Below are 24,669 nucleotides of genomic sequence, written 5' to 3'. Positions count from 1 at the left end.
CGGCTTGCTTGAATCCTGATGGTGCAATGAGCAAGGGACTCACATCTGAGTATACCCTTCCACGCTTATGGTGGACAAAAATGATTCAGAAAAGGGGGTGGTGATGAACAGAGTGTCTGAATTAAGCAGACCACTCTTACCCAGTCCAAAGATCAGGGCTTGATCCATCACCGTTTTTTAGCTCACTGCACCATCCCAGCTCAGAACTTGGCTATATGCAAATTAGTCTGACCCTGGCCCAGTGCATCATGGGAACAGGGCAGACCAAACTACCAAGCCAATTCTTTTACTGGGAAGGAAACAAGCTACCGGGAACCAGTTTCTGGCATTTCAGCCGTCTTCGGCCCGGCTGCTTGAATCCTGATGGTGCAATGAGCAAGGGACTCACATCTGAGTATACCCTTCCACGCTTATGGTGGACAAAAATGATTCAGAAAAGGGGGTGATGATGAACAGAGTGTCTGAATTAAGCAGACCACTCTTACCCAGTCCAAAAATCAGGGCTTGATCCATCACCGTTTTTTAGCTAACTGCACCATCCCAGCTCAGAACTTGGCTATATGCAAATTAGTCTGACCCTGGCCCAGTGCATCATGGGAACAGGGCAGACCAAACTACCAAGCCAATTCTTTTACTGGGAAGGAAACAAGCTACCGGGGACCGGTTTCTGGCATTTCAGCCGTCTTCGGCCCGGCTTGCTTGAATCCTGATGGTGCAATGAGCAAGGGACTCACATCTGAGTATCCCCTTCCACGCTTATGGTGGACAAAAATGATTCAGAAAAGGGGGTGGTGATGAACAGAGTGTCTGAATTAAGCAGACCACTCTTACCCAGTCCAAAGATCAGGGCTTGATCCATCACCGTTTTTTAGCTAACTGCACCATCCCAGCTCAGAACTTGGCTATATGCAAATTAGTCTGACCCTGGCCCAATGCATCATGGGAACAGGGCAGACCAAACTACCAAGCCAATTCATTTCTTTTTTGCTTACTTTTAAAACTGTTTTTTAACTTTGTAAAGCACTCTTGCACTTTAGGGCATCATGGAGCTGATCTAGCGCTCACGTGACCCCTCACACCGGCGTCCTTCGCCGCTGGCCACGCCCACCGCTAGGCCACGCCCCCTTCCCGCCCTACATAAGCGCCGACCTACGAGCGCTCGGTTGGGTTGTCTCCTGAGGCGGAAAGCCGGGAGTAGACGCTGCTGCTACCATTTTCTAAGACTTGCTTACTTTTAAAACAGTTTTTTAACTTTGTAAAGCACTCTTGCACTTTAGGGCATCACAGAGTGGATCTAGCGCTCACGTGACCCCTCACACCGGCGTCCTTCGCCGCTGGCCACGCCCACCGCTAGGCCACGCCCCCTTCCCGCCCTTGAGGCCTCCTATATCAAATGTGCATCCACAGAACGCGCAGCGGACGTGCGCAGCGGGCGCGCCGCTTGCGCGCCGAAGGTGCGCCTAAGGCAAGCCCGTCTGCGCCCGTCCGCGGCCGGATGGGGCTAGGGGCACGACCCCATGCCAATTTCATCTCTTACTCCTCCGAGGAGCTTACCACCCTCCAAGGCCACTGGCCACTCTCGGATTCTATCCGCAGGCACATTATTTCTCTAGGGCTTGTACCTTCTTCCACTCCTACTCTGCCGTTTTCTCCGCCCGCCTCTCCCCCACAATGCCTTCTCCCACCCGACCCTCTCCCTCCTACTCCGTCACTATCCATTCTCTTACTTAACACCAGATCTGCGGTCAAGCACCATCATGAGCTCTTTGTCTTGCTCGATTCTGAGAAGCCTGACTTACTGCTCTTGACCGAGACCTGGTTCTGCGATTCCTCCCTTCCCGTTCTCTTGGCTACCCTCCCCCCCTCCTACGTGGCCTTACGCGCTGATCGTCCGGCGGGTAGGGTTGGCGGCGGAGTGGCGATAATCGCTTGGTCGGAACTAAATTTTCAAACTATTCCCTCTCCCCCCATTCCTTCCACTGAATTCCTTACAGTTCGCTCCCTCGCTTTCTCCCCCCCCCCATCACCTGTCTTCTTATGTACCGTCCTCCCCAGTCTTCGCCTCTGTTCTTGCCGGCTTTTCAAGACCTACTGGCCAACATGGTGGTCAACTATGCATCGGTCTTGGTACTAGGGGATTTCAAATACTGGCCCTCGGACCCTTCTGAGTGCACAGCCTCGAAAGAATTCACTGAGTCTCTCACATCTTTAAACTTTATGTCGCACATTTCTGTCCCCACTCACTCTCATGGTCACATACTGGACCAGGTCTGGTCCCTCAATCTTCTAGTCTCCCCGGTGACGGTTTCCGCCTGTCCTTGGTCCGACCATGCCCTTATTTCCTTCTCCATCTCTCCCAACCCGGTATCCAAAGTCCCCCACGCCAAAAATACCTGGGCGCGGAATTGGAACAGAGTTGACTTTCCCACCCTGACGTCTCACCTTCGGAATTCTACCCCGTCCCTCTCTGGTCTTCCGTCCGACTCTCAAGCCAACGCTGTCAATACCTGGTTGGCTAGAGGTTGTGACTCAGTGGCTCCCCTGCGTCGCATCTCCGTTCGGCGACCCAAGGAGTCTAATAGGTGGTTTAATGACCACCTAAAAGAACTAAAACTGTCCGTTCGACAGGCAGAAAGGCACTGGAGGAAAAATTACTGTCCCTTACTAAAAAACCCTCTACCTGACAGCACTCCCCAACTACAAGACCGCAATCCTTGCCGCCAAAACCTCTTATTTTTCGACAAAAATAATGTCTGCTGAAAACAAACCTAGGGAGATCTTCGGCATAGTGCAGGACCTGGCTTACTCCGATAGGGCTTCACCTCAAATCCCCCCATCCCAGCCACTATGCAACCAACTAAAAACTTACTTCCTTGACAAGATCGCTACCATTAAGGCCAACATCCCCCCCCCTCGCCTGCCTTTGTTGACCCTTATCCTCCTACTATTCAAAACCTTCTCACCTCCATCTCCCCCCTCACTGAAGAGGTATTCCTGGAGATACTCCCCAAAGTAAAATCAGGTTCCCCGGCAGACATCTGTCCGGCGCGAATCCTCCAACATATCTACTCCTCTTGTCCTGAACCCCCCATTACCTTCCTTAACAGCTCCCTAGCGCAGGGAGTAGTGACCCCTACGCTCAAATCAGCCACCATAGTGCCCATTCTAAAGAAGCCTGGCGCTGACCCATCCATCTCAGCCAACTACCGCCCCATTTCCCTGCTGCCCTACCTGGGCAAGGTGCTGGAGCGCTATGTCACCGCGGTATTCAGCACCCACGTAGAGGCCAATGGGGGACTGGCTTCCCGCCAAGCTGGCTTTCGACCTAGGCACTCGACTGAATCAGTCGTGGTATCAGTCCTGGACAACCTCAGGAAGGGTATGGATCACAACAAACACCAGGCGCTGGTACTCCTCGATCTCTCCGCCGCATTTGACACGGTAGACCATACCATCTTACTGTCCCGTGTCAAGGCGGCTGGAATTGAGGGATCAGCCCTGGTGTGGCTTTCCTCCTTCCTGAGGGACCGCACCCAGGCGGTCCGGCTAGGAGACTTCACAACCACCCCACTCCCCGTCACGTGTGGTGTCCCCCAGGGTTCTTCCTTGTCCCCCCTACTATTCAATCTTTATATCTTTCCCCTCATCTTCGCTCTTCAGCAGCTGGAGGTCACCGTTTATAATTACGCGGATGACCTCCAGCTCATCTTTGACCTATCCTCTTCTCCCCTCTCTGTCTCCAGCTTCCAGCACACCATGACATTCATCAGGGACTGGATGAACCACAACCATCTCAAATTGAATCCGGATAAAACCGAGTTGGTTCTTACCGGAGGTTCTTCCAGTCCCTGGAACTCTCTCTTCTGGCCACCAACCCTTGGTCCCGCCCCCACTCCTTCCACCACGGTTAAAACACTGGGTGTTAAAATGAATGATCAACTCACCCTTCACTCTCAAATTAGCTCTGTAGTCTCCTCCTGCTTCCTAACCCTCCGAACTATCCGCACTGTCGCTCGTTTCTTCTCCCCCCTGGCACTCAAAATGATCATGGCCGCCCTAGTGATATCACGGCTGGACTATACCAACGCTCTCTACAATGGCATACCAGCATACAGTCTCAGGAGGCTACAGTTGGTCCAAAACCAAGCTGCCCGGCTGATTTTTGGTCTCCCACGCTATCACCACTCCACACCCCTCCTCAGGGAGCTTCATTGGCTCCCTGTTAAGGAACGCTCTCTGTTTAAAACCGCCTGCATGGTTTTCCAGGCCCGTCAAGGCACCGCCCCCGCCTTCATTTCCTCATTAATAAAAGAATACGCTCCCCCCAGAGAACTTCGTTCATCCACCAAGTCCCTCCTTCAAATCCCACGCTTCAGACGCAAAAAGTGGGGTGGATCCAACTTTTCCACCTTGGCCCCCACTTTCTGGAACTCCCTCCCAGACCACCTTCGGGCGGCTACCCATTATGTATCCTTCCGTAAGGAACTAAAAACGTTTCTTTTTAAACAGGCATTCCCTGTGTAAACCCCCTTCCCGGCTCTACCACCGGTTCTTACTTTTGTCTCTGTAGCCAATACCCTCCACTAGCGCCAAGAAACCGTTCGGTGCACGCTGCGCTTTATAAATGTTTTAAATTAGAAATTAGAAGGAAACAAGCTACCGGGGACCGGTTTCTGGCATTTCAGCCGTCTTCGGCCCGGCTTGCTTGAATCCTGATGGTGCAATGAGCAAGGGACTCACATCTGAGTATACCCTTCCACGCTTATGGTGGACAAAAATGATTCAGAAAAGGGGGTGGTGATGAACAGAGTGTCTGAATTAAGCAGACCACTCTTACCCAGTCCAAAGATCAGGGCTTGATCCATCACCGTTTTTTAGCTCACTGCACCATCCCAGCTCAGAACTTGGCTATATGCAAATTAGTCTGGTAACGGTGATGGATCAAGCCCTGATCTTTGGACTGGGTAAGAGTGGTCTGCTTAATTCAGACACTCTGTTCATCACCACCCCCTTTTCTGAATCGTTTTTGGCCACTATAGGTGTGGCAGGGTATACTCAGACATGAGTCCCTTTCTCACTGCACCATCAGGATTTAAGCAAGCCGGGCCGAAGACGGCTGAAATGCCAGAAACCGGTCCCCGGTAGCTTGTCTCCTTTCTGGTGAAGAATTGGCTTGGTAGTTTAGTCTGCCCTGTTCCCATGATGCACTGGGCCAGGGACAGACTGATTTGCATATAGCCAGGTTCTGAGCTGGGATGGTGCAGTGAGATAAATAACGGTGATGGATCAAGCCCTGATCTTTGGACTGGGTAAGAGTGGTCTGCTTAATTCAGACACTCTGTTCATCACCACCCCCTTTTCTGAATCGGCAAAGGAATTGGGACTTTCTTTGTATGAGTGGCATGCACCCAATTCTTCCTGCCTTCCAACCAAACTGCAGTCCTTGTCGCCAGCAGAACTTGAAAGTGTCCCACGAATCTTGGCTCGAGATTACGCTTTCTCCCAAAGTTGCGGGTGACTACCCAGTCACCCGGTTGGAGCCGATGTCCAGGACCCTCTGTCTGTGCCGGTAGAGCTTCAAAGACCTGTTGATGAATTAACCTCAATTTAGCAGTCAGATCATAAAGATAATCAATCAACATTGGATATTCGAGGCTATCAAATGCCTTAGGCCTCGGAACTCCCCAAATGTTTGCAGGACGGCCGAACACAATCTCATATGGGCTAAGCACTACTCGAGAGTGCACAGTCGCCCTGGTCGACAAGAGAGCTAGAGGCAGGGCATCGGGCCATGACAGACCAGTCGTTGCTTGAATTTTGGCAAGTTTCAGTTTCAGGGTACCATTGTACCCCTCCACTAAACCCGCTGATTGAGGATGATTGGCACTATGGAACTTCTGCCGAATTCCAAGGCCCTTACACACACTCTTCATCACACTTCCCACAAACTCACTTCCGTTATCTGACCATACAATTTGTGGCATTCCATACCGAGGAAAGTATTCCTTCAGTAGGACCTTTGCTGTAGACAGGGCAGTATTATCCTTAAGAGGATAGACCTCGATCCATCTGGAGAACGCGCAAACCACAACCAAAACATATTTTAGGTTATTGCATCTCTCCATATGGATGAAGTCCAATTGGATAACTTCAAAGGGACAAGTAGGAGGAGCAAAATGACCAGGTGGAGTGGGGGTGCCCTTACCAGGATTATACATCAAACATACCATACAGTTCTTAACAACTCGCTCAGCACACTTAGCAGTCCCATCATTCTTCCATACAGAAGACAACAACTTACATATACCTTTCGCGCTAATATGTGACAAGCCGTGAGCAATAGTCACAACCGGAAAGCACATATGCATCCGGTAGCATCCACCTCTGACATTCTGACAAATCAACCCAACATCCATGCGCGTCTAACTTTCCTGTGCTTTCTTTCCACATAGTCTTTTCAATCTCAGTAGCCTCATTCTGAATCGCTTTCACGCTCTCAACGGTGTCCTCACACATACCAGTCTCCGCCGGCCACCTCACTGAACTCGTAACGCACATTCGGGTTGCAAGATTCTTAGCTGTTTCTTTAGCAATCTCATACGCAAACGCATTACCCCGACCAACATCATCCGTAACCTTTCGGTGCGCGCTGCATTTAATGATTGCCACCTGCTTAGGCAATGTAAGTGCATCCAAAAGATCGTTCACGAGCTGTCCGTGTTGGATCTTCGTACCATGCGATGTCATAAATCCTCTTTCTCTCCACAATCGACCAAAGCTATGAGCTACGCCAAATGCATATTGACTATCCGTAAACACATTCACTCGCTTCCCTTTAGACAAAACACACGCTCTCGTTAACGCAATCAACTCTGCCGCTTGTGCTGAATTCTGACTCAATCTCGCAGTTTCCACAACTGTACTCAATGTCACCACAGCATACGCAGTCCTCACTTCACCATTCGGTAACTTAAAGCATGAACCATCAACATACAGAGTACCATCAGGATCTGCCAATGGAGTGCTTTTTAGGTCTACACGACCCTTCGTTTCTTCTTCAGTTCTTAAATAACAATCATGTGGTGGTACGTCCTCTGATTCCATGTTAGTCGGCAACAATGTTGCCGGGTTCAGTACATTACAACGCTTAATCTGTATATGACTTGCCAAAAGCGTCAACTCATAACCAGACAACCTTGCGCTCGTCAAGTGTCAAATTTTTGCTCGCTTCAAGAGAGTGTCAACTGCATGCGGGACCATCACTGTAAGGATATTATCCATGACCAGGCCTGCGGACTGTCGGATGGACACCGCAGCTGCCGCTGTCGCTCTTAGACAACTCGGCAATGCTCTAGCTACTGGGTCTAAGGTCGAAGAAAAATATGCACATGGACGCTGTTTACCGCCAAATTGTTGTGTCAAAACACTCAACGCACAACCTTCTCTCTCGTGAACGTATAGTGTAAACGGCTTGCTGTAATCAGGGGTACCTAAAACTGGAGCCGAACACAACGCATCACGCAATTCAGAAAAACTTTTCTGACACTCTTCAGTCCAAGGCAAAGGAGTCGGAACATCCTTGAACGTGAGAGCTAACAGTGGCTTTGCTAACAATGAAAAGTTTGGAATCCATTGTCTGCAGTATGACGTAATACCTAGAAAGGCAATCACATCTCTCTGAGTTGTTGGCACAGTCATTCGAGCAATCGTTGCAATTCTTTCTGGGGTCAACCTTCTTCCCTCCTTTGACAATAAGTGACCTAGATAGGTTACTTCTTGACAACAATACTGTAGCTTAGAAGGTGACACCTTGTGATGTAAGTCACATAGATGCTGTAACAGCGACACTGTAGCAGTTTTGCAAATCTGCTTAGTGTCAGCAGCCACTAACAGAAAATCGACGTACTGAATCAAGGCCGCGCCAGCTGGTAACACAAACGCGTCAAGTTGACTCTTAAGAGCTTGGCTGTAGATCGATGGAGTCTAACAGTAGCCCTGAGGAGCGCGTTTAAACCTGAAGCTGCGACCACCTAATGAGAAGCCGAATAGATCTCTGCTTTCCTCAGCAATCGGAATGCTAAAGAAAGCATTCTTCAGATCGATTACCGAGAACCAAGAGGCAGAGGCTGGAATCAGAGTCAGCAAAGCTGTAATGTCAGGCACCACAGGAAATTGTGGAATCACAATTTTGTTTACTTCCCTTAAATCAATGACAAAACGGTACACAGGAGGCTTGGATGGATCAGTTTGTTTCAAAATAGGTAACAGGACTATTACACACATTTCCCCGAGTTTCCTCGATAACATCCTTTCTGATCAAATCATAAATGATCGCTAATAGCGCTCGCTCACCATCAAGAGAGATACGATACTGGGGAATGCGTGGCAATCGCACATTCGATTTCAATTGGACAACATAAGGTGATATATCCAACAGGCCCACATCATTGGGACCTGTTGCCCACAAAGACTCAGGAAAAGAACCCAATTCCGGCGGGAACTTATCAGTTGACAAGTACATAGGAGAGATCACTCTCTGACCTAATGTAAGCTCCACTCCCGCAGGAGAACAATACAGAGTCGCATACAACCGTTTCAACAAATCCAGGCCCAAAAGATTCTCACCACAACCAGTAGTTAAAATCAAAGGAGCTTCGAGCTCACGCGGCCCAATTGTAAGGGGCAAAGGGCTAGAAACTGGATTGCTAACCGGGGCGCCAGAGAATCAAACGGAAACATTCGTTAAGCCAGACAAAGGTGCGCCAGGGAGTTCCGAATGCATGATGGAACTTTTCGCTGCACCAGTGTCCAACAGAAAAGGCTCAACTACGCCCGATGTGGCAACTGCGACATAAGGCCCTCTCTGATCAACCGAAACTGATACTACTCCCTCTCTTTGTCTATGGCTGTCCTAGTAATTACCATCCGCATCGATGTCATGCTCGACGTAATAGTCGTCTACATGATACTGTGCAGATCTACCGGACGATGAATCGTGCTGATCAAAGCAATTGTTCGAGTCCGATAAAGACGTAGAACGCTCATTCTGATTTTGAGAAGTACCACGGCCTCTACCTCGAGATGCCTGTTGAGGACCACTACGACCTCCCCGAGCCGAAATGCCAATTATTTCGGTCATGTAAAACCGGACCATTAAACTTCAAATGGCCCTCACCCCTACAATATGTGCATTGATTATACCCAAGCATAGATCTTGGTGTAGAGGAGTCAGTACGCGACTGCGTCCTGGAAGACTGTGATTGTGAACAATTTTGCTGTTGTGAATCATTTTGATTCGAGCGCGAAGGATACGCTTGCTGCAACAAAACCTTAGTTTTAAGCTCCTTCGTTTTCTTATTTGCACGATCACTTTCTTCCTTTTCTCTATTTTCGTAATATTGAGCCGTGGCTAATATTTGAGCAGTGGTAGAAACAGCCCACGAACTTTCGGAATTTTTCAGTTTGTTGCTTAGTTCAGGCAACAAATTCGACACAAATTTGTCAACAAACAGTCGCTGACCTCCCTCAGTGCTCATATCCTGACCAGTGTGATCTAGAAATGCCTCCTCAAATCTAGTAAAGAAATCGGAGACACTCTCGTCTTTCTTTTGCTTGCACGCAGACAGTTTATCCCAGTTAACTCTCATCGCTGGCATAAGTGTCTTCATAAGTGTAATTATCCTTTGAGGCAGATTCGTAATGATCTGTTCAGGCTTAGCCCCACCAACTTGTCGTCCGTCAGCCGCCGCAAGAGCAGCCCAATCACCACCTAACTCAGCTACGTGATTCTCTTGACGGATTTTTGCCCAAATTGGTTGAGGTACTACGTTACCGAACAACATATCAATATCGGCAAGGTTCATAATAGTAGCATCCACAAGTTGGGATAACTCCTTATAATAACCTGCCGGATTTTTCCGAGGATCAGGCAAAGATTGTTTCACCTGCAAAACTTCTGATCGCTTCCATGGGAGGTGTATCCAGAGTCTCTGGAAGTGTGGCAAAATAGCAGGATTAACAGTAGCATCACCTGGCATCCAAACTGGAGGAACTTCTCGCATAGGATACTGACCAGGTTGGGCTTTCCACTCTTCAGTGTCGTCATCAAACAATACTCGAGGAGACACTGTAGATCGAAAAGCTAACCGACACTCTAAAGCACGTCGGACATTATCACCCACAATCATACCGTTCGAAAACTGATTCTGGAGTTCAGTCATTTCGGGCGGTACATTGTCTACCTCATCATTATCCCACTCCTCTCTTAAGGATTTACACATTTCCTCAAACACGAATCTTTGTGTGGGCTCATTAAACTGAGAGAACGTGTCGAAAACTATGCGCGGGGTGTACTTAGCAGGATGCCTAATCCATTTACGCGTCATTTTCACTAACGTCTCACTCTCCCTACCACCAGGAATTTGACTTCGTCTCTGAGAAACATCAGAAACATCGAACCCAAGTATCGGTCCGAACAGCGGAGAGTAAAGATTAGCCACAGCATTAGGTATGCGACTACGGACAGAAGGAGAAGAGGAGAGAAGTACAGGGGCAACAACATGAGAACTGAACGTAGGAGCAGTAGGAGTAGCCAAGATAGCAGAAGTAGCAGGAACAATAGACTGAGAAGGTATAGGCAGTGGAGCAGTAGGAAGAAGGGCAGGTAAGGGAGCAGGGACAACTTGAGGAACAAGAGGATTCGGAAGAACAGGACCAACGGCAGGCTGCCCAGCAGCTGCCGGAACAACAGGTTGAGGGACAGGAGGGACCACAGGAGCTGTAGTATCCTGTGCATATGGAGGTGGTGATTTCAGTAGATAGGACAGCAAAGGGTCCTCTACCGCTTCGTCTTCCTTCTTATCAGAACTCAACGGTAAAACCGGATAACATTTATCCACCGCCATATGATGCAGTCTAGCAAAAACTTCCTTTTCCTTCTCGTCTTTGTCTCGCTGATACTGTTTTGAATTTCGCATCACCGTAATGATACCTTCTCTCTTATTTTTCTTAATCTGCTTGATTTCTTTCTGTTGGCCTCTTTGCGCCATAACCGAAAGGAATCAAACATGGCCGGCCTAGCTTTCTTTTTAAACAATTTGGCTTCAAGATTATCTAAAATTGCAGTTTCGAAACTACCATGGGGTGGCCAACTAAGGACACCATCATCTTTAGTGTAACGGATCCAATATTCATTATATACGATAGGGCCTACTCCGTGGCGACTATAGAGCTCATAAATTGGAGTTCCGACTGGAGGTATCGGACATGAGTCCTCCAATCGGGAATCCGTACCGCAACATTTAAGGAAACCAAACAAGGTACTACGGCCAGGCATCGTGCACACTAACCGAGTTTACAAACTTCAAGGGTTATCGAATTACGATGTCCTCGCAAAAATACGAGACCCTCGGTTTTTGGCAATTGCAATCGTCAAATAAAACCCAACAACTAAGAACCACAAATGCAATGGAACCATGCAAACAACCAAGTTTCAACAACAACAACCAAGGCTTCTGGGAGCGACCCACAAATACTTAACTGAGAGATCAATGGCGTCACCAATCAATCAATCAATCATTGCATTTATATAGCGCACTACTTACCCAGAGGGTCTCAAGGCACTGGGGGGGATGGGATCTGCTACTGCTCGAACAACCAGGTCTTGAGTTGCTTCCTGAAGGCGAGGTGGTCCTGGGTCAGGCAGAGGTGGGAGGGGAGGGAGTTCCATGTCTTGGCGGCGAGGTAGGAGAAGGACCGTCCCCCTGTGTTGGCTCTACGGATGCGGGGGACGGCGGCGAGGGCGTGGCTGGTCGATCGAAGCTGGCGTTTGGGAGCGTAGAAGTTGAGGCGGCTGTTGAGGTATCCTGGGCCTTGGCTGTGTAGGGCTTTGTGTGCATGGGTGAGGAGACGGAAGGTGATTCTCTTGTTGACCGGGAGCCAATGCAGATCTCTCAGGTGTCCGGAGATGTGGCTGCGACGGGGGATGTCCAGGATGAGTCGTGCTGAGGCGTTCTGGATCTGCTGGAGTCTCTTCTGGAGTTTGGCGGTGGTTCCGGCGTAGAGGGTGTTGCCGTAGTCCAGACGGCTGTGACGAGGGCCTGGGTGACCGTCTTCCTGGTCTCGGTGGGGATCCACCGGAAGATCTTACGTAGCATGTGCAGGATGTTGAAGCACGACGAGGAGACGGCGTTGACTTGTCTGGTCATGGAGAGGGAGGAGTCCAGGATGAAACCCAGGTTGCGTGCGTGGTCTGTTGGTTTGGGTGCGCTGCCTAGGGCGGGGGGCCACCCGGAGTCGTCCAAAGCGGCGGGTGAGGATCCCAGGATGAGGACTTCCGTCTTATCTGAGTTCAGTTTCAGGCGGCTGTTCTTCATCCATTTGGCTACCTCTTTCATCCCTTCGTGAAGGTTGGCTCTGGCGGTGGCGGGGTCGTTGGTAAGGGAGAGGATCAGCTGGGTGTCGTCGGCGTAGGAGATGATGTTGAGGTGGTGCTGGCGTGCGATGTCTGCGAGGGGGCTCATGTAGATGTTGAAGAGGGTTGGACTGAGCGAGGAGCCTTGAGGGACGCCGCAGACGACTTCGGTGGCTTCAGATCTGAACGGAGGGAGGCGGACTCTGTGTCCTTCCGGCGAGGAAGGAGACGATCCACTCCAGTGCCTTCTCCTGGACTCCGACGTTGCTGAGGCGTTGTACTAGGGTACGATGGCAGACAGTGTCGAAGGCTGCGGAGAGGTCGAGGAGGATGAGGGCCGCTGTTTCTCCGTTGTCGAGCAGCGCTCGGATGTCATCGGTGGCTGCGATCAGGGCGGTCTCGGTGCTGTGGTTGGCCCGGAAGCCAGACTGCGAGGGGTCGAGGGATCCGTTCGTCTCGAGTAAGGCGGCCAGCTGCTTGTTGACGGTCTTCTTGATGACTTTAGCAGGAAACGGGAGCAGCGAGATGGGGCGGTAGTTTTTGAGGTCGGTGGGGTCAGCCGATGGCTTCTTGAGTAGAGCGCTGAGTTAGGCGTGCTTCCAGCTCTCCGGGAAGGTAGCGGTGCCGAAGGAGGTGTTGATGATGTCCCGCAGGTGGGGTGACCAGGAAGGCCCGTCTATCGTCTCGCCGTACAAAGGACTACGCCAGGCGCCAAAACAGGTCGACAGTCAGGGCATCAGTCCGTTGCAGCCGTCAGGAGGCGGGAATCTTCGCGGGAAAAGTCTTCGGGCCACTTATTTCGACAACAGGATCGATGAAGCGGGGAGCACCTTCCCTTGGAGATTTCACACGAAGTTCCTCACGATCGTCGGGCTTCGGACCGGTACCGCTGATGTGGCCCCACGTTGGGCGCCAACTGAAGGACTGGGCTATTCTAAGGCCCAGCGGTTCCAGGGAACAACACCTGAAACCTTTGTGGGTTACCTGTTCCGGCGTACAAATCACAGAGACACGGGGCACTTCCTTCGGCGTCAAAGATCAGCGTTTATTTACTGCAGGGATACAGAAATCGCAAGAAGTACACAATGTGTAGGTTCTGAGAGACTGCTTCGAATTGCAAAAGTGGGTCGCTCCTTTTATACACATTTTCGTCATTGCACAACATAGTGAACAAAAGGTTACAACTCAGTTCCCGCAGTAAACTTCAAAAGAGTCGCATTCATGTTTTCAGGGGGCCCGGAACATAATTACAGTAACATCGCCGGTTCCCAACTGTAAAAGCACGTTATCTCACCATTATACACATTCCACTCTAGTCGTAAATGAATTAAGTTAGAGACAGAAACAGGTGCAAGAGAGACAAAGACAGGCAACAGATTGAAAAGAGTGTAGGGGGCAATATCGGAAGCATGATTGCAGGATCAAAGGATTCGTGCCTCATGCATGCACGGCTGAAACAATAGACCGACACGGCAAGATGAGCCTCGAGCGGAGCCATCTGCCTTTGCTGTGTCGTCCCCCTCGTCATAAAGACACCCTCAAAGGAACATGAGTCTTCCGCAAGAGCTTGAAAATCCCAGGGTCACGAAGCGGACAGTGTCCGTTCGCTGACTACTTGAGGGCAAGAAACAAAATGGATGCCGTATCTAAAATGGAACCCGTGGGTTCAGATGGAGAAACCCACGAATAAGACGAACGGTAAAAAGTAGTGTAGCGAAAACGCGTACACCCACTAAACTCGTCATTTGCGGTTCATAGATACCAAACTCGTCCATATTTGAACAAGTCAAAAACGTTGTTACGATTCTCACGGAACCTCATTGGTGTGCAAAATAAATGCTTAGCACTACCCTCTGACATGCCTATCTGCTCGCCCACACTACCACAAAAGAGACCATTTGAGGTGTCATTTGTGCCTCTGTAATTCTTTTGGGGTTTGTCTTGTCCCTTACACAAGTTACCTCTTTTTGGTCACTGTATAAAGAGCCAGCTCCCTACAGCAGTCCATAGAAATGTGTACTGGTGGGAGTGCCTCAAGCACAAATTCCACACAAGACACTGCTTTTACAGTTTTGTGCAGTGATGCAACACCTTGAAAATACAAAAAAAGTTAAGGGTGGAATGCTTGATTTACTCTTACTTGTTGGTAATTACTCAGGCCGCATCCCAATCCATTGTTTTTTGCTCACTAACCCACCTCAAATTAGACCTAGCTGTATTCAAACCAGCCTTGGTTCTGCTGTAAGAACAGTCTGGCCCATCAGTTTCTCTCCCCGAATTGGAACAGTCGGCTGTAGCTTAGTTCCAGTGGTACAGTGAGCATGGGACCCATGTCTGGGCATATCCATCGCACTGAAAGTGTCACAATGAAAATTCAAAAATGTGATGTACTAGACTGATCTTGAGTTGGCAGTTAAGGCTGAACTGTTCCTATTGGAGCAGGATCAAAGCTGATTTGCATATGACAGGATCTAAACTGAGGTGGCATGGTGTGCAAAATGACAATGGACTGGGATGCGGCCTGCCTGAGTAATTACAACTGGCTGAGACACATTCAAGCATCCAGCCCATCACTTTTTGGTATTTTCAAAGTGTTGCACCACAGCACAAAGCTGAGAAAGAGATTCTGAAATACACTGAGAGTGACTAAGATAATCGCCAACTGGTTTGTATCTTCTTCCTTCCTTGGTTTTTCAACCTTTCTGTTTATGTTCCTTATTCAGGGTGCTGACCCAGCTAGCCGGCCTGTCTTCCCAGTTTTCAAGCATTATTAATACTCTTTAATCTGTAATTTGAGAAACTGCTCAATTAAGATTTCTTCTACTGAGATCCTGTGAACTTTTTTATAGGTTGGAAACGTCAATATCTTGTAATATGTACAGCACGATTATTTAATTTCTAACAAGGTAGTTAAACACCCAATGTTGACTATGCTTTCTACAATTAACATCTTGTCAACGTTTGTGAGTGCTGCACTTCTATTGGGAAGGTGCTAAAGGTCTCCCCATCTACTGTTTTCAAAAACTCACTTTTGTAGCACACAAACAATTACTGTAGCATTTTTCACGGGACTCAAATCTTTAAATGATTTTAATCAAATCCTGGTCATTTTAGTTTCGTCCTACAAATGAATCATCTTTGCCAAGACCATTACTTCAAGAAGTATCCCCATAACCCCAGGTAGAGGGTCACATGCATATTCTGTCATGGAAAAGAGAACAAGTCTGTGGTCTCAAGTGGAAAAGGTCTTCTAGTCTTCCTGCTTGTGGAGACAGAAAGTAGAGGTGCACTAGATCTTTAGACCTGGACCAATCTTTCCCTCCAGAAACTGTAATTGCTTTCCTCGTCACAGATACTGACGGTGGTTGTGACTGATGACTGTGTTCAGTTGACGTCAGGATGCCTGGGCACAGGTCCAAAGGCAATTCCACTATTTGTTAAAGGGAGGACCAACATCATTGGCTGTAGTTTCCTTGACCTTGGATCTTTAGCCCTTTTCAATCTAGAAGCACAAAAAAATTAACAAAACCTCCCCAGTTACAATGAAATATATTCTGCTCATAGAATTATTCAAGACAGGTGACTGGCAGAATTTCTATGCAGAAGTCAAGAATGAGAAGCATGGAAGACCTGTAAAGGAAAACTCAGCAATGGTCCCCAAGAGTAGGTAAAGAATTACGGGCTTCCTGAATTTGTTTCTCCTACAACACAACAAAACTCTGGCTGATCACTGTATGATGGCACATTTGCCAAAAGTGCTCTGCTGCAATCTAATTAGTTCCTTTGTCTACTGATGTCTCCAGTGGACAAAGCAGCTGGACCTCCATCGAATGGGCATCATATTACTTGACATCATTCTTTTGTCAAAAAATGATCTGATCAAAAGTACTGTTATGTATTTAGTTTATTGCTACATGTATTGATGTACATGAAGATAATACATTATTAATATTTTAATATTATCCTCCGCAGATCGGCCCAGAGGATTCATTGGATTTGCTGCATCAACAACAAGTGATGCCCCTTCATCTTTCCTAGCAGTTCTGTGCTTTGCACAGACACTACTGCCCTCTTGGAATTCACAGATTTGGAAATATGTCCCTTATCTCTGTTAGAACAACTATGGGCTGTGTTAGACTGCTTGTGATGTCCTGTCTTTTGAAAGGTGAGTGTGACAGGACAATCTGAAACAAACTTCAAGAACGTTTACAGATCAAATGTATAATTTAAACTGATTTTTTAGGGAATGTTTTTATTGAGGATTATCCCAGACATTATCAGCCTGTTTCCACACACATAAATGTATTATTCTGTAGCTCCATTCTCCTTTACCTTTTGACTTTTATTTTATTACGCCAATCCCATTCCATGTTGGCACTTTAAGGATATTAACACAGAGGACTTGCATACTTACATACAATGGGCCTGATTCACAAACTGCACTTTGTAGTAGATATTATAGTACTAGAAAATATACTACAAATTGCAATTCATAAACTTTGCATTACCTATATTTATGTGTTCAGAGTTCCCCGCCCCGACTGTGGAGTCTCCTTGCCCAGTGGTATGGCTGTCAGAAGTAAATGTGGGGGGGCACAGGGGAGTGGCTTTCTGAATGATCTAACATACTAAAGTGGATAAGATTAGGGAGGAGTAAGAGGTGTTTAAGGATGGTAGAGAGAAGCTTAGGGTGGGTAGTCACCTGTCAATGCAATAGTGGGCCAATTGCAATATTCAGCAGGTGTAAACATTTACCTCACACTTAGTAGTAATAAACTTACTCCAAAGTGTACACTTATTCAAAAGTGTATATTACCTTCGTGAAGAGAGCTCAAGGTTTGAAAGATATTACATTCTTAGTACGCATATTTACATGCAATCTACAAACACCGTTTGGAACTATTGCATATTTAGTGGGCACCTTAGCCACAATTCATCATCTGCCCTAGATATCCTAGCCCATGTAAAAAATTAGCCTAAGTACGCAATGAAAGCAGCCAATCAGTCATCCATAAGAGAATTTTCTGAACTGAAACATGCTAACCTTAACCTAGAATGGGTTGGACCAGTCAAAACCAAACTTGACAAAACCATCTAAAAGAAACACAGGAAAGTCTACCTCACTAAAAAAGTAGTAGTCTGGGCCACAACTGTACAAAAGGAATCTTGGACAACCAAAATCAATTGGTGAATACCTTGCTTTAAAAACCATGCCACATAATCTAAATTGCACTGCGGAGACTTACTGGGGTTTGTTGGATCCACAATTCCTTAAATGAATTGCTTAGTCTCCAATGTTCCAGGACAGTTGGCTAATCAGTCAATTGTGCCACCTCGGTTAGAAATGGCATTCACATCTGCACACAAACCTCTTGAGACCACCGAGAAGCTATGTCTCAGCATCAAATTAATAGCACATAACTCACCCTTAAACCCATACCTAGTATCTTGCTTTCAAGAACTCCTCCCATCTTTTACAATGGACATTTCAAATTTGATAAATACCTCCAGAGTTGTGGTTTTGAAGTATGTCATTATTACCCCATGCATGTAATAAAACAAATGTGTCTGTGGAAGGCTTGTAGAAGGGGTACAGATGTTTGTGTGGACCCTCTGTAATACAGATCACACCAATCCATATGTATTGCCAGTCCAACCCCAGGTGGCATTTCCTCACTTGCACAGTAGTGTGGCCCATGCACACGAGGAAACACTTTGCCTATATGGTTATGATCTAAAGTGAAAATGCCTTCAGAGGGGAAAAAAGCTGTCAGGGGATGAGGTGTGCTCAGTCAATGCCTAAGGGCGCTTAGTGGAAGGAAGAAAGTGTCCTATGGAACCCCTGGATGTGCCACCCCACCCCTCTTGCAGGCAGGTATAGTCACTCACACACCTGTGGAGGATCTCCATTTCCTCCTTGTGTTTCCACCGGCACAGTACAGCGCATTCACTGTGACAGTGTGCAGTGAGTTAAAGGGGTGCCATTGGACAGACCAGAATAGTGAACATACTTGTGTTATGGGCCCTACAGACTTTAAGATGTTGACAATATATCAACCCAACTCAGGCTTCTCATAGTTCAGAAAACCCTTTAAAAGGGAGTTAGCAAGACAGGAATATGTGGAACTAAATCATATCCCTTGTGATCATTGGACCAGAGCTCGACCATCAAGTGTCGGAGGGCGTTGTGGAGCGTCTCTGAAGAAGGAGCGGAATCTCTGCAATGAGAATTCCCATTGCGGAGATTTTGCCCCGAATTTGGAGATCCCCCACAACTGCAGGGCCTCCGCCATGAGTGGGGTGACACTTTGTGAATCAGGCCAACGAGTTAGCTATAGCTTCTTAAGTGAAAACCTCCTCCCTTCTGTGGATGAAGAAAAGCCACATTGTTCTTTCTCTTTTTAGTCAATTACACAATACTTCTAAAACAGCGGAAAACAAATGAGTCGGTATAATTAGACCTGGCCTGTTCTGGATACAACCTTTTCTCACCAGCTCCAAGCAAAAAAACAGTATTGAAACAGTTGAGTTATGCACATGACTATTGCAATGTTGTACTGTGAGCAACATTGAATGTGAATTTCTTTTCTATGTATTTGAGATACAAATCTCATTTGGTTAGACAGTAGATAAAAAGCACTCCCAACATCACCTTGTACCTAGACAATGATCTCCAGTGAAGGAACTAAAGCTCCCCTTCTCTGAATGGAGCCACTACCAAGTTATATTTATTGGAAGTTCTGGGACAGTCTTGCTGTCCTCAAATGGCCCTTAAACCTCCTCTAGCCACCCAAAATTCTGAAACTCCTCAATACTTCTTTTTAGTTTTTATTTCCTTCAATACATAACTCAACATAGAAGCATAACGTGTCAATCTCCATCTTCTACTACTTCAAAAAAATCATCTTCCTATTCAAAAGTGAACAAAAGCTAACAAAAGTTTGTTCTGTCAACATATACATTCCAGCCACTATAATAACCTTTTCACTCCTGTGGAATGCACTTTACTTAGAAGGAGGTTATACCCAGGTTACTCCCCTGCATACTTCCAAAAGTTGTTTGTTTCACATCTAGTACCCAATAAATGAGGCCAGGCAAATGAGACAACAATACGGGACAACAGTAATGTTGGTTGATGAAATAGAATCCATGCTTTTAATTCAGTATCTACCTCTTTCTCAACTCCATCTCATCCAATCTGAGAGTTCCACAGCAGACCTGACTGACCCAGGGGCTTAACGCAAAATGATGGGATCCCCTGCAGAATGTAAAGAAGGCTCTTTATCTCCTATGTGTCACATAAATATTGGTCTTGGGCTGCAGGGAGCAACCCCTGAATGGCTGAGCGGCACCTTAGAGGCCCCTGTTATGCCCCTGGCCTGTCTGCTGCTTTCCGTAGGTCTAGAATAACAATGACAACCTTTGGGTTGAGCCTACAGTATACCAACCACCTTTTACCATAAAGCAGGAGGTATATTGCATGAAGTGTATGCAGAAACCGTCATTGAGCAGAAGGAATCAAAGCAAAACTTGGAAGATGATGACCATAGGACATCATCAAAGGAGCAAAACATGACTGCAGGTAAGACCCTTCTGCTTGCCTGTGAGACATCATAGACTGCAATCATTTGTATCTGCCCATGCATTCCAGGTGTCCAGTAAAGGGGGCATTTTGGTCATTTGATGCTCCTGTGTGGGTGGATCTCTAAGGTAGACAGGCCTTATTTATGGGTGACCAAGGGTCACAACTGCTGCTTCTTTCAACACTGAAGCTAGGGTCAGCATGATCGTATTCTGTTGCGCTTCAAAATTTAATATTTGCAGCCTAGAACACCTGGGCGGCAATTAGATGTAAATAATGTTGTGCATGCGCAAAGCAAACCTTAAATAAGATTTATTAAGCTTCGCACAGCCACTTTGCGTGGCCCTGAGTGGCTTCATAAATCTGGAGTAAGCTCATTTCTTTGCCTTACTCTACCTTAGGTAAGGGTTCCTTGGGCCTTTCGTGAGTGTTCTCATGCAACCCGAATAGTTTTTTACGCATTTCCAGATTCATTAAAACTTGTAGTCATGGAATTATGCAAAAACGATACACCTATTACCAGGAGAGGCGTAACGCATAGAAAGAGGAAGATGCCTCTCAGGATTGTTTTTGTGCAGCATTCTTCCTTCCATTTCTGCACAAAACAATCATGCATGCAACACAGTCCACTTTACACCATGGTACAAGGGTGAATGCATTGCTGCTGTGCTGCCAAAAAGGCACCTCCAGGACTGGGGAAAAGGGCAGGAATGTGTCATTTTGCCTTACATACAGTGCATTCCTCCCTTTTCCCTGGCATGCAGTGCAGCGCAGTAAAGTGACTCGTTGTGCTGCACTGAGTGACAACTCCGTAAATCGGCCTCTTGTTGTTTCTACTGGGCACTTTATTTATGATGCGTCTGTTCTACTGCAAATGTAAATGTCCTGGCATTTTGTTCTGGAATGGAGATATTTGGGATGTTAAATACCAGTTTTGAGTGCAGCTATCGATCGTGTGCTGAAAGGGACACTCTGGGCCAAACTAAAACAGTGAGGAATCCCCCCAAACCTCCTTGACCCAATAATCCTGTTGCACATCAACACCTGGATTTGAGTCAAACTGGGGGACGGCTCACACCTGTCAAGAAAAGTCCCAACATCTCAGGGAGTCAAACATGGATGTGGGCTAGCCCCCCATCGTTTCAATCTGTTTATTATGGATCTCTCACAAGTACTTGACACAGTCAACTGCCCTCCCCCAAGGATCGGTGGAACTTTGATCAACAACCTCCTTCATGCTGATGACCTTGCCCTACTCAATCTTACGAGGGTAGGTTTGCAATGTTTGCTTAATCAGCTGCACACCTACACAATCACCAACAACCTGGAGGTTAACCTGAAGAAGACAAAGGTGGTCACATTGGCAGAAAAAGGTGTCGGGCAGCTGGAGCGACAATAACCACAAAATTGTGGCGGAAATATCTTATAAGTACCTGGGGGTGCCCGTCGATGCCAAGGGTTCCTTCATCAAGCACTGGAAGGAAAATTCAGCAAAGGCAACGGCCCTGCAAGTAAACTCTCAAAATCACTACTAGGCCCAACCCCTTCTCTAATGCTGGAAGTCATGGGATCCACGGTCTTTTCCATATTATCTTATGGCACTGAAATCCTTCTGGGCGAGGATAGCAGTTTATTGAATAAACTTAACACAAGGATCTATAAATGTGTTCTGCGGCTGCCGAAGTCATCTTCCACCACTCAGATCAGAATGGAGCTTGGCCTTCTTGAGCAATGAGCAGTGGGCGATGGAGCCTTTCTTAATCTGTGCCACAAGCTGCGTGAGGCCGAAGCCGGTTCTCATGACGCCCTGATATGGACCGATATAAGCCCCAGTGGGCCTGCTTGGTCACACGGTCTAATGTTAGAGGACCGTGAGCAAGTCCTGTCTGCAAACGAACTGTGGGACCTAAACCAGAGTTGATCCGTACTTAAACTGAGTACTAAGAAAATGCATACATCTCTGTTCCTAATAAGCAGACAGAGCAATGTTAGCCAAACGAAAGTATGCATGGGCGATTATCAACTCATATCAGCCTGCTTCACCTTCCTCATACCTCGCCTGCATGTACGCCAATTATTTGAAGCTAAGATACATGGCTCTCAGTTTGGGCAAGTGGCTTTTTTTGAACCACCTAGCCCTCTGGCGTCTCCCTAGAGATGGAACCAAATGCAGGGGCTGTGGCCAGAGTGACGAATCACTCAAGCATGCCCTATACCTCTGCTAAACTTTTTTGGATGAGTGGAACAGGTTGGGAGTTCGATCCTGACGACAGGGTATTATAGCAGAACGTAACCCAGAAAACACTGCCTTAAATATCTGGCAGTCTAAAATTGTCCATCTTGTATATAAAAATTTTAGGGGCCCGGGAGGCCCACTGAGGGACTCTTACGTTCTACCTATAATGCCTCCCGGGTTAATGTGCCTTAGCCCGGCCCACTCCCTCCGCCCCACACAAGCACTTTATAAGTCCCTCCTCCATTTGTGCACTTACCTATTGTTCATAAGTGTGCCTCTGCGAAGGAACCAGTTTGTTTCTTTTCAAAAATGTTTGCAACAGGGTGCTTCTAAAGGTTAATATCAAGGTACAAACAGCTGCTATTTTCAAGCACCCGCACTTGTTAAACTATTCTGTAATTATTTACTTATTAATTTTTTATCTCAATCTTTTAAAATGTGTTAGCATTCTGTATGACTATATTAAATTGATTGGTTTTATTAGTATTTCACATTGAGAAGGTTTTAATGGACCATATACAATAAAGATTAATTGATTGATTAAAGACACCATCCGCCTGATGAACTCCATCCACTCAGGTTCCCCAACCGACCCATGTCCCCACCACATTTTCAACAAAGCAGACTCCATCATCGCACCCCATCTCCGCGATGTCATCAACTGCTCCTTCAAAACCGCTACCTTCCCGGAAAGCTGGAAACATGCCGAACTCAGCGCCCTCCTGAAGAAACCCACAGCAGACGCCTCAGAACTTAAGAACTACCGCCCCATCTCACTCCTCCCTTTCCCGGCCAAAGTCATTGAGAAAGCCGTCAATAGTCAGCTCGCCGCCTTCCTCGAATCCAACAAATCCCTCGACCCCTCTCAATCCGGCTTCTGAGCCAAACACAGTATCGAAACTGCCCTCATCACAGCTACAGACGACATCCGAACACTACTGGACACCGGAGAAACAGTTGCCCTCATCTTACTTGACCTCTCCGCAGCCTTCGACACAGTCTGTCATAGCACCCTCATACAACGCCTCAGCAACGTCGGAATACAAGGAAAAGCTCTGGAATGGATGATCTCGTTCCTCACCGGAAGAACACAGAGAGTCCGCCTCCCCCCATTCAAATCAGAGGCCACTGAAGTCATCTGCGGTGTACCACAAGGATCATCGCTCAGTCCCACCCTCTTCAACGTTTACATGAGTCCTCTCGCTTCCATCGCGCGACAACACAACCTCAACATCATCTCCTACGCAGACGACACCCAGCTGATCCTCTCCCTCACCAAAGACCCAAACACCGCCAAAACCAATCTACACGAAGGAATGAAAGAAGTAGCCGATTGGATGAAGAACAGCCGTTTAAAACTAAACTCGGACAAAACGGAAGTCCTCATCTTAGGAACATCCCCCTCTGCCTGGGACGACTCATGGTGGCCACCGGCCCTGGGTACAGCACCCATACCTACAGATCACGCACGTAACCTGGGCTTCATCCTAGACTCCTCCCTCTCGATGACCAGACAAGTCAACGCCGTCTCATCTTCATGCTTCAACATCCTACGCATGCTCAAAAAAATATTCCGCTGGATCCCCACTGAAACAAGAAAGACAGTCACCCACGCACTGGTCACTAGTCAACTGGATTATGGAAATACCCTTTACGCCGGAACCACAGCCAAACTTCAGAAAAAACTCCAACGCATCCAAAACGCCTCAGCCAGACTCATACTGGACATCCCCCATCATGCTCACATTTCCGGTCACCTGAAAGACCTCCACTGGCTTCCCGTAAACAAGTGAATCACATTCCGTCTCCTCACCCACGCACACAAAGCTCTCTATGACCTAGGAACAGAATGTCTCAACACTCGACTATCCTTCTACACACCCACCCGCCATCTACGATCATCCAATCAAGCCCTCGCCGCAATGCCGCGCATCCATAAATTCACCATGGGAGGAAGATCCTTCTCCTACCTAGCGGCCAAGACCTGGAATTCTCTCCCGACTCACATCTGTCTTACACAGAACCACCTCTCCTTCAGAAAGCAGCTAAAAACCTGGCTTTTCGATAAGTAATGTACCCATCCTCCCTCAAGCGCCTTGAGACCCTCTGGGTGAGTAGTGCGCTATACAAATTCCTGAACTTGAACTTGAACTTGTTGGCATTGAATTGAAATTGAGTGCAGCAGTCAGAGGTCGAGAAGCCTTAGAGGAGATGTGTCTGTTGCATTTAATAGTTGTGATGATGAGTACATTTGGAAAGAGGTACTGCTACATAAAGCCACTAATGAGGCAATTGTTAGGTTTGACTTTTGTGGCAGTTGTGTTGCTGATCAGGCATTTCTTTCATGACCGATTCTCAAAAGGTTACCTGTGCTCACTTCCGTACGGAGGTACAGAGTCATGTGAGCATGTTTATGTCCTGGACTAGGTGGAAAGTCCC

General features: G+C 47.4%; 1 protein-coding gene across 1 annotated transcript in view; it reads left to right on the top strand.

Annotated features, from left to right (window-relative positions):
• LOC147701131 (myeloid cell surface antigen CD33-like) overlaps positions 1 to 24,669 on the top strand; it is a 574,774-nt gene that overhangs the window by 249,514 nt on the left and 300,591 nt on the right. Inside the window, exon 2 of the mRNA XM_086929902.1 lies at positions 16,385 to 16,577. Within this exon, the coding sequence (XP_086786028.1) occupies positions 16,508 to 16,577 (70 nt within the window). The 5' untranslated portion in view covers positions 16,385 to 16,507. The remainder of the gene's footprint in view (positions 1 to 16,384; positions 16,578 to 24,669) is intronic.

This window comes from Lissotriton vulgaris, chromosome 7 (assembly GCF_964263255.1).
Source record: "Lissotriton vulgaris chromosome 7, aLisVul1.2, whole genome shotgun sequence".
Classification (NCBI taxonomy): domain Eukaryota; kingdom Metazoa; phylum Chordata; class Amphibia; order Caudata; family Salamandridae; genus Lissotriton; species Lissotriton vulgaris.
Note: the sequence above shows the minus strand (reverse complement) of the source record. Positions and strands in the feature narration are given on the sequence as shown.